Here is a 9,449-nt window from a genome sequence, read left to right on the forward strand (position 1 = left end):
ACATGTCGAGTCGAAAGTAGCATTCACTTGCAGAGTTGGTACTAGGGCACACAAAATATTTCCATGTTGACTGCATGCGGAGGGTGCATTTTTGGAGGAAGGGAGTCATGCATTTTTCCATGCAGATGGTGCGACCATCGTTTTTTTAGGTTCACGAATATGTGTTGATACAATGCGCAAAGCATAACTTGAGTCTATGAGTTTAAACTAAAATTTGAGAAAGTTTTCTCGATTTTATCATAATTTGGCGGAAATTAAAGCCACATTTTAATGAATTAAAGAATGAATTTTAATAAAATTAAGAGTTGCCACATTTCCTCCGTTAAAATATTTATTTTTTAAGAATGTTATGAATATATTTCCTTGAAATTTTCAGGAACTTTAGATGAAATTGTAAACAAAATCATCTAATTAGTTGGCAGAAAAATATTCATAAGTTTATCAGGAAATCCGTGTTTTATCAAAGGAAATTTGGCAACGCCTGACGGTTCATACGGCGTTTTTCCTTAGCACGGCAGAATGGAGTTACGCCATCTCACACTCTGGCTATCGATACCATTCGAATGATATTAACTGACCTATAATTTAGCTGGCTTTTTTTACAATCATGTTTTTTTTTGTGTGTTTCAGATGGCGGGTGGACAGGAGCCAAAATGGCAGAAGGACGCGGCAGACCAAAATTTCGACTACATGTTCAAATTGTTAATTATTGGCAACAGTAGCGTTGGAAAAACGTCTTTTCTATTCCGGTACGCCGACGACTCGTTCACATCTGCATTTGTTTCCACAGTTGGTATTGACTTCAAAGTTAAAACAGTCTTTCGACACGACAAAAGAGTTAAATTACAAATATGGGTACGTATACGTAAAATAAATCACTTGAATTATATTTTCTCATTAAACCGTCGTGGTAATGATTCAATTTCAGGGAGACCGGAGGACGGAGCTCATCCCATGGGGGTCATTTGCGAAGACACATTTGGAGCGTTGTTGAACTCAACAAAATTGGCAGCGTTTGACGTCATCTCGACCGACCGATTCGTCATGGTGACGTCAGAATAAATGTAAATGTCTGTAAACCCGATTCCACGCTGAACTGGTTTAGCCCCACATGCCGCACTCAGACGCTGAATTTAGCAGCTGAATGTGGAAGTCAACAGTCATCGCCCAACGGCTGAAATTTAGCAAATTCGAGTTATGTTCATCCAGATGCGTATTAAATCTACTCGAATTGTTCAGACAAATTCAAAATTGGTCCTATGGTTGCTGAGAATCGTTGCTGAATTTTGCGCGTCACGCGCAAAATTCAGCATCGGGCCGATGACTTCCACATTCAAGCCACATTCAGCTCCCACATTCAGCGTGTGATTGCGGTGACACGGAAAAAATGAGATTAGGGCTAGGTCCTAGAATTGCTTCACATCATACCCCACAGGGGCAGGCCCTGCGCGGGTAGGGCCTAGCCCTACCTGGACAGGGTCCAGCCCTTACCAAGTAGGGCTGAAGCTTGAAGCAGGTAGGTTTGGGCTCCACCCGCGCCAGGTCTGCCCCTATGGGGTATGAGGTAAAGCAATTTTACCCACCCGGTTAGGGCTGGGACCATCCGCGCAGGTCCCAGCCCTAAACTCGTTTTTTCCGTGCAGCAAAAGTTTTTATTTTCAGTGGAAAATAGTTTTGCTTACGTAAAACACGAAAAAAATGGTTTTGCTAGGGGCGTTTCAGTCATGTCTACGCAAATCAGGCCCAATCCTTTTCGTTTGACTGGGAGAAACAAGTAGAGGCCGAACAAGTTTTGCCGATTTCAAACTATGCAAAACTATAGGTTCCGCAAAGTAGAAAGATAGAATCACAATTATTAGTAGGATTTCAATTTATGGAGCTAAAAGTTGAATAAAGAAGTTAAATTCAAGATACAAAGGCAACACGTAAATATTATTAAAAAGACAATTTAATTACATTTTACGAAGAGACGGAATCAATATGCAAGAACAGTCCGGATAGAGTTCGCTCATTAATTGGAAGTATCGACTTGCTGCTGATAATACAGTGAGATATTCCTCCTTCTTTCTGTCTTCTTTATCTTTAACCGGAGTTAGAAGTTTCTTCTTCAACTTTGTTTCCCCTCAAAATTTAATCAGACAAATATTAATCAAACTTCAAGGATTCCATCATTTTGAAGTGCTGGAGTAGGCAATTCATTTTTTGTTGCTCATCCGAAGCCTCGCTATACAACACATAGCGGCGTTTCCCTTCAATTTGATAAGTAGGCAAAACTACCCACACGTGCGCGTACAGTAGTATTCTTGGATATGGACTTCTGCTTGTTTCCTAAGTTCAAGACGGCAAGTTTCGTAAATTTGCGTAAAACAATTTTTTGAGACAGGTAACCTCGATTAATAAGTAGTTTTGAGAGGATAGACCTTAGCAACTTCTGCGTGGAGATTATTCTCGGATAAATCCTCCGTTCCTCGTAATACTGTCAATATCCACTCAAAAGACTTTAAAATTGTTTAAATTATTAAAAATCAACGGATTTGTATTCATATGAAAAGGACCTTTTCTATTTCAGTAGTGCTCTCCTTTGTTCTTCATGATTGCGTGATTACGTGTTTGACCCACAACAAACACATTTAAAGGTTAAACAAGCAGGAAGCTCCAACGCATTCGCGTCGGAAAGCGGCTCTGGCGACGGTAGGTAGTTGTTACGCGTTTACGGTTTCCTTGGTAACCTTTGTTTGCTATCAGCTGATGTCGAGTAGTATGACTAGGAAGCTCCAACCACGGCATTCTTCGAAAAAAGCGCGAAAACTTATAGATTTGAATTTTCAAATTTTAAACGTAAAGTACATTTTTCCCAGTGCGAGATTGAAGCACAGACCCGTTTTGAATTATTGACAGTATCACCATGATTCCAAAAATACACTACACAACATAGCATTCGCTCACAGGAAAAAGATATCAATTAAAATAAAATCAGTCCCCCCTAAACAGCAGAAAATGGCGCCGATTCCCATCAACCAACGCGCGGTCTCTCCAATGTAACATGGTCCAATGATACTCCCCAGCTGGGACCGTCCGGAATAGCAGCTCTAGTGCAAGCACCAGAGCCGCTAAAACATGGCTGAAAATGGTACAAATTTACTCAGTGCAGCCCAGAAAAAACCTACCCAGGCATAGTTTTGAAACCGCGCATTTACCGAACCATTGAAATAAACTATACGTTGTTTTCAAAGACCTCCTAAATGAATCCTTTTTGCCGAGTGTCGTTCAAATTAATATGCCGCACAACATCTCAGCTGAATCCCACCGCGACCTTAGTCTCTACGGACCAAGAGGAAATCTGCCGCTCTAGGGAAGAAAATCACATAAACATTCAAACGTTGCCAAATTCGCTTCGATAAAATGCAATCTTTGCGTTTTTGCTGTATTCTACAAACATTTTCAGAGAATTCAACACTGAAAAATATCCGACAAAACTTGAGTTGCGGCAGTTCCGAGTTTGCATTTTAAAGAACATAATTTTCAGCGACACTAATCTACACAGGACGCCCATTCCCGAGGACGAGTTTCGAAAGTCTACTACACTGAAAAAAATGGTTATGTCGTGAGAGTCCATACTGCTTGGAAAATCGAAGGTGTGAACTGCTCGCACATGCGGTCTGGCTTTCACGACTAGAGCAGAGATGTGCCGTCAACAATTAAACATGTCGTGTATGGAAAAACATGTGTATGAACTTACCGTTCATACGGTATGGACTCAGAGTACATACTCTTTATATGTAATCTTTGTTCATACTAAAATAGACTCTATCTCTCTGCTCTATTCATAGGTCGGCATCAAATTTTTCACAGTCCGCGTGTGGCCCCGACCCATAATTCATGAAGCGTGAGTGCATACATTTTTTTCAGTGTACGCTGTGATGTAGTGCTGGGTGTTTTGGGGGCGGGAAATTTAAATGGTATATACATTTTATGAGAGCATACCGGGTCGGAGTGGTGCGCCATACTTAAAAACGCAATTTTCTAACCTCAAAACGGCCTAAATGCCACCATTAGCCTCCTTTGATGACTAGGCGTGGAGAAATGTAGAGAGAAATATCCGGTTTTATCGTCTCACCTCTTAAGTGATCCACTGAAGTACCTTGAGTCAAAATTTCGAGTCGATCAGAGTGGTGCGCAACACCCAAGCACGCAATTTTCTAACCTCAAAACGCCGAAATTGCCCATTTCGGCACCCATTATCACTCCGTGTGAAAAAATAAGAAGAGATACATCCGATATTATAGTCCTACTTCATGGATTAGGCACTCAAGTGCATTTAGTCAAAATTTCGTGTCGATCAGAGTGGTGCGCAACACCAAAGCACGCAATTTTCTAACCTCAAAACGCCGAAATTGCTCATTTCGGCACCCATTATCACTCCGTGTGAAAAAATAAGAAGAGATACATCTGATATTATAGTCCTACTTCATAAATTAGGCACTTAAGTGCATTTAGTCAAAATTTCGTGTCGATCAGAGTGGTGCGCAACACCCAAGCACGCAATTTTCTAACCTCAAAACGCCGAAATTGCCCATTTCGGCACCCATTATCATTCCGTGTGAAAAAGTAAGAAGGGTACATCCGATATTGTTGTCCTACCTCATAAATTGGGCACTTAAGTGCATTTAGTCAAAATTTCGTGTCGATTAGAGTGGTGCGCAACACCAAAGCACGCAATTTTCTAACCTCAAAACGGCCAAAATGCCTATTTCAGCACCCATTATCACTCCGTGTAAAAAAAAGAGAGGTGGGTACATTCGATTTTATAGTCCTACCTCATGAATTAGACACTTGAGTACCTCGAGTCATAATTTCGTGTTGATCAGGGTGATGCGCAACACCCGAACACGCCGCTTTCTAACCTGAAACCTCCCAAAATTCCCATTTTGGCATTCATTATCACTGTATGTCAGCCAAGATCCCGCTTGAAAATTGCATGATGCACATTTCAAAGTTATTTAAATGGTATATACATTTTATGAGAGCAACCGGTGAAGGCCGGGCATGGTTGGGTGGAGAGAAGTGGATTTCAAAAAGATTCGCGATGACAGACCTGTGCGGATTGGTCACGCCACTGACATTGGTTGACATTAATTACAAAATTAGTGAATCTTAGATACAGTAGGTTGAATCTAAATTCTCAAAATATATTCTCGATTTTCCAGGACACAGCAGGTCAAGAGCGATACCGGACAATCACGACAGCGTACTATAGAGGCGCTATGGGCTTCATCCTCATGTATGATATCACGAATGAAGAATCATTCAATAGCGTTCAAGATTGGTGAGTACTCTTCCAAACTGCCTCACTACACATCTGCCGTTCTAAGGAAAAACGCCGTATGAACATTCGAGAGTTGCATGATTTCTTTCGATAAAATGTTTGTTTTTGAGGGAAATTGTGAATATTTTTCCTTGAAATTTTCAGATACTTTAGATCAAATTACAAACAAAATTATATGAGAAATCGGCAGACAAATATTCAAAAAATTTCCTGAAAATTAGTAATTTGCTAGAGGAAATTTAGCAACGCCTGAAGGCTCATACGGCGTTCTTCTTTAGCAAGGCAGACATTTCTGGCGTAAAGGCGTATCTTAATTTCCACGTGAGCCTTGTCTCACATACAAACCCATGCTTTCTGGGGCTAATGCGGAAATGGAGCTGCGCCCTTACACCAGAGGGGCGAAGACAAATGCATCTTAAAAGAAAGAAGGTACTCATGGCATCAGAGTTTAAAAACATTTAAAACAGCAATAACATCATGCTAGTGGGTCACGTAGGGCGAAAAATTAGCAAAATACTATTACACAATGCATTATTTTTTATCTTCAAAGTCCAAAAATATGGATAGAGCATCCCTGTATGCACATCATTAGTATTAGTCCTGTGCATCGATATGACCGTACCTCTATTTGACGATTAAATGGAATTTTTGAATGCGTCTGGGATTTAAGCACATTAGTGTGCAAGATATTGCGAGAAGCACGATGGTACCACTAGTTTTGTTACGAGGTGAACTCCTAAGCTTAAAAAAGCCTTTCAAAGTTGAGGTTGCTAGTTAGTAGAAGTGATCCCCCTCGCTACGCTCAAATTCCACCTCTATATCCAGTCAAACTCGCACATGTTTAGATCAATTGATTGTAGGGTTGCTCTGGTTCCAGGTTTCCAGCCCCCCAAAAAATAGCAACGCTGCTGATGCTTTTCCTCCAGGGTGGCAAAATTTCATGAAAAGTAAAATCTTGAAATTTTACCTGAAATATTTCTTGAAATTATAGAAAATGAAAGAAATTGAAAAACAGAAATTCCTCTTCATGTTTCGCAAAATGTAAAAATTGTGACTTTCTTCTATTCTTGTGTGCTTGAGTGCAGGTTGCATACTCTAGCCTCTGAAAAATAAGAAATATTTCACAACCTCGTGAAATTTCATGAAACATTTCACTGAAAGTGTTAATCTTTCATTTCTTTATTACGTTGCATGCCACCCTGATTTTCTCCCTGTCATGTGGATAATGAGATTGATTGAATATAGGGGTGGACTCTCAACGTAGCTTGAGCAATGATTCCCTCCATTATGGCCTCAACTTTGAGATTTTTTTTGGAGCTTGGGAGTTCATTTCAGAGAAAATATGTGGCACCATCGTGTTTGCCGCGAAATTTTTTATAAGGGAAGGTACTTAAATCGCAAATCCCTGAGCCATGCAAAACCCTCATTAAGGTTTAATGAGTTTCATGAACTTCTTGATAAGGAACTGCTGTAATTTTGCGCGTCCTTTTCAGGCACAAATTGCGAGGGAATTTATCAGTTTTAACCATAAACCTGTCTGATTTTAGCCCAAACTACGGAACATACCAGGAACATTGGAACATTGATTATTCAATCAATTTTCAGGCAGAATTAATATAAAATCTGAGAAATTGTGCCAAGCTTTAGTCGTCAATCAGCATATTTCGGAGCGTAGTTTTTTTAACATCACTATTTGAATATTCGCCCGAAATTTTTTGGTATAATGTTCAATCGTGGATTCGATAGCACCTCATGATCCGAACCAAAATCAGTCACGCAAATTATCAAACCTGTCCTTCTTAATGTTCATGCAAAACAAGTACAAAATACAAAGTAGTGTGCCGCATACGAATATTATTTTACTTTCGAAGGACCTACATCACAGGAAGAATATGCTAAAAAACATTTTGGGAATGGAAAGGTGTCGTGTATACGGATAAGCCCTCGGCGCCGCGATCGGCATGTAACACACATAAGCGCCTACAAGACTGCACGAATACTTCACGCATTGCACCAAAACCAGTGCGGTCATTGCGGTCAGCGTGAAACGCATAGCGCCTACAAGGCTGCGTGAATACTTCACGCATTGCGTCCAACACGGTGCGGTCTGCGCGGCGCGGTGGCGGAAGTTAAAATCATTGAACCACATTTATGTTTGTTCTTTCATAATTTTTTCGTTCATTTCTTTTGAATGGAAGGTCTTGTCCACACAGAGATAGGTTTACGAAACTTAACTTTCGCGCGAAGTTCCGCGCACTTTTGCTAGTAGTGTTGACAGGGCTTTCCCAAAAATGTGTATGTGGGGGCTTCCCAAATACGGTGTTTCAACACCGGTAAACGCGTCTTATGCACCCCTCCCCCGCTGGCACGTTCATTTGATGGTTTTTATCGAGTTTCAAAACGAATGAGAAGGGGGCGGCAAAATATAGGCGGCCCATGGGCGGCAAGTAGGTGAATCCGGCCCTGTACCTAAAATGCTTATTTAAATACCCTCATATGAAGGAGCAGTTTTATAATATAAATTGGCCATCGGAAAATCTTATCATTCTTTAGATCAGCCAGAAGAAAATATGACGTCAATAATGTTATGCTATAGCATACCATTTTTTGCAACTTTCTCAAAAGTCCTGTTGTGGGTATCGCAGGAACATAAGGAGTAAATATATTTTTTTAAAAAAAGAAGATATTATCACGATAGTATCACAATTGATTAGGATTGGTTGAAAAAATTTCAATTCAGTAGTCAGCATGATTTGACATGTGAGGCAAGAATACGAGTGCTACACAATTGACAGAACACGTCAAGAACCGACTTGGTGCATCGCGATGTTCTTAGATTACAAAGTTGGACTGCAGCATTATACGCCGCAAAAAAATAAGTGCATTATGATAATGCACCCTTTTTCGGATAGAAAATGGAATTTTTCTTCCAATTTTTGCGGAAAAAAATAATGCGATGCGACAGCCTTCATTATTTTGAATTATAATTTAAATTTCTCTGTTTCCAGGGTAACACAAATTAAAACCTACTCGTGGGATAACGCACAAGTAATATTGGTTGGCAACAAATGCGATATGGAAGATGAGCGAGTAATATCCTTCGAGAGAGGAAAGCAGCTAGCTGAGCAATTAGGAGTAGAGTTTTTCGAAACATCTGCGAAAGAAAATATAAATGTTAAAGTAAGTATTAAATCCTGCTGTTATAGACTGATTTAGTGATTATATCATTCGAAATAATGTTGAAGTCTTGGTGCAAACCGAAACAAACTAATATAACCTCATGTACGAATTACTTGTGGGTTAATGCGTTAATTCTTCACAATTTAGTCATTGACAGCAATAAGGCAATGAAGAACTCATAAAACACGAGTAATTTCGATCGCAAGAAACACCTCGACACCTTTTTACCACCATGGCGCGAAGGATGGCGAAGGCAGCGTGAAGGACGCGAATCAGAAACAAGATCATGTGTTTGTTTACATTTTGTCGCTCTTCTGACGTAAGGGCGTATCTCAATTACCACGTGAGCCCTGATCTCCGTAGAATTTTATGCTTTCTGAGGCTCATGTGGAAATAGAGATACGCCCTTACGTCAGAGGAGTGACGATTTGAACCATGACGTAGCCACTAAATCAGTCCATGAGCAACATTCTAAGTCCATTTTCTAGTCTAATTTAGGTCTAACAAGAGACTTTTCGTCGGACCTGTCCTACATGAGTCTAACCAAGGTATAACTCATTAGACTTCGATCTGACAAATGGATTGATGATTATACCTATATTTACTTGAATTATCAGCCGCTGATGATGTTTACGTTTTACTAAAGAATTTTAGTCATACTGACAGGTTTAAAAGGCGATTCAGTGGGAGGTCTAAAAACAATTAAAATTCTGTATCTGTACTCTAATATTCCTGTTCTGTGCCAATTTTAAAATTGGGTAACGTTATCTATCCTCCACTTTTGGGTCATACATTCCCATAGTAATTTTTGCCTTAAAATGAGCGAACGCCGGTATATCTCAGGGTTTTTTACCTCGTGTTGTGCACATTCGAAGCATCTAAACTATCATAAATATTAACACTCCCACCAAAAGTCTATTGCAAAATATATTATGTAATATAT

At 39.9% G+C, this 9,449-nt stretch overlaps 1 protein-coding gene across 2 annotated transcripts in view; it reads left to right on the top strand.

The window, feature by feature from the left end:
- Window positions 1-9,449, top strand: part of Rab3 (RAS oncogene family member Rab3) — a 36,278-nt gene that overhangs the window by 19,047 nt on the left and 7,782 nt on the right. For both annotated transcript variants that reach the window (XM_019043086.2, XM_019043087.2), the window contains exons 2-4: window positions 631-855; window positions 5,208-5,326; window positions 8,335-8,506. In XM_019043086.2, the coding sequence (XP_018898631.1) occupies window positions 631-855; window positions 5,208-5,326; window positions 8,335-8,506 (516 nt within the window). The remainder of the gene's footprint in view (window positions 1-630; window positions 856-5,207; window positions 5,327-8,334; window positions 8,507-9,449) is intronic.

Source organism: Bemisia tabaci, chromosome 4 (genome assembly GCF_918797505.1).
Source record: "Bemisia tabaci chromosome 4, PGI_BMITA_v3".
In the NCBI taxonomy this organism is placed as follows: domain Eukaryota; kingdom Metazoa; phylum Arthropoda; class Insecta; order Hemiptera; family Aleyrodidae; genus Bemisia; species Bemisia tabaci.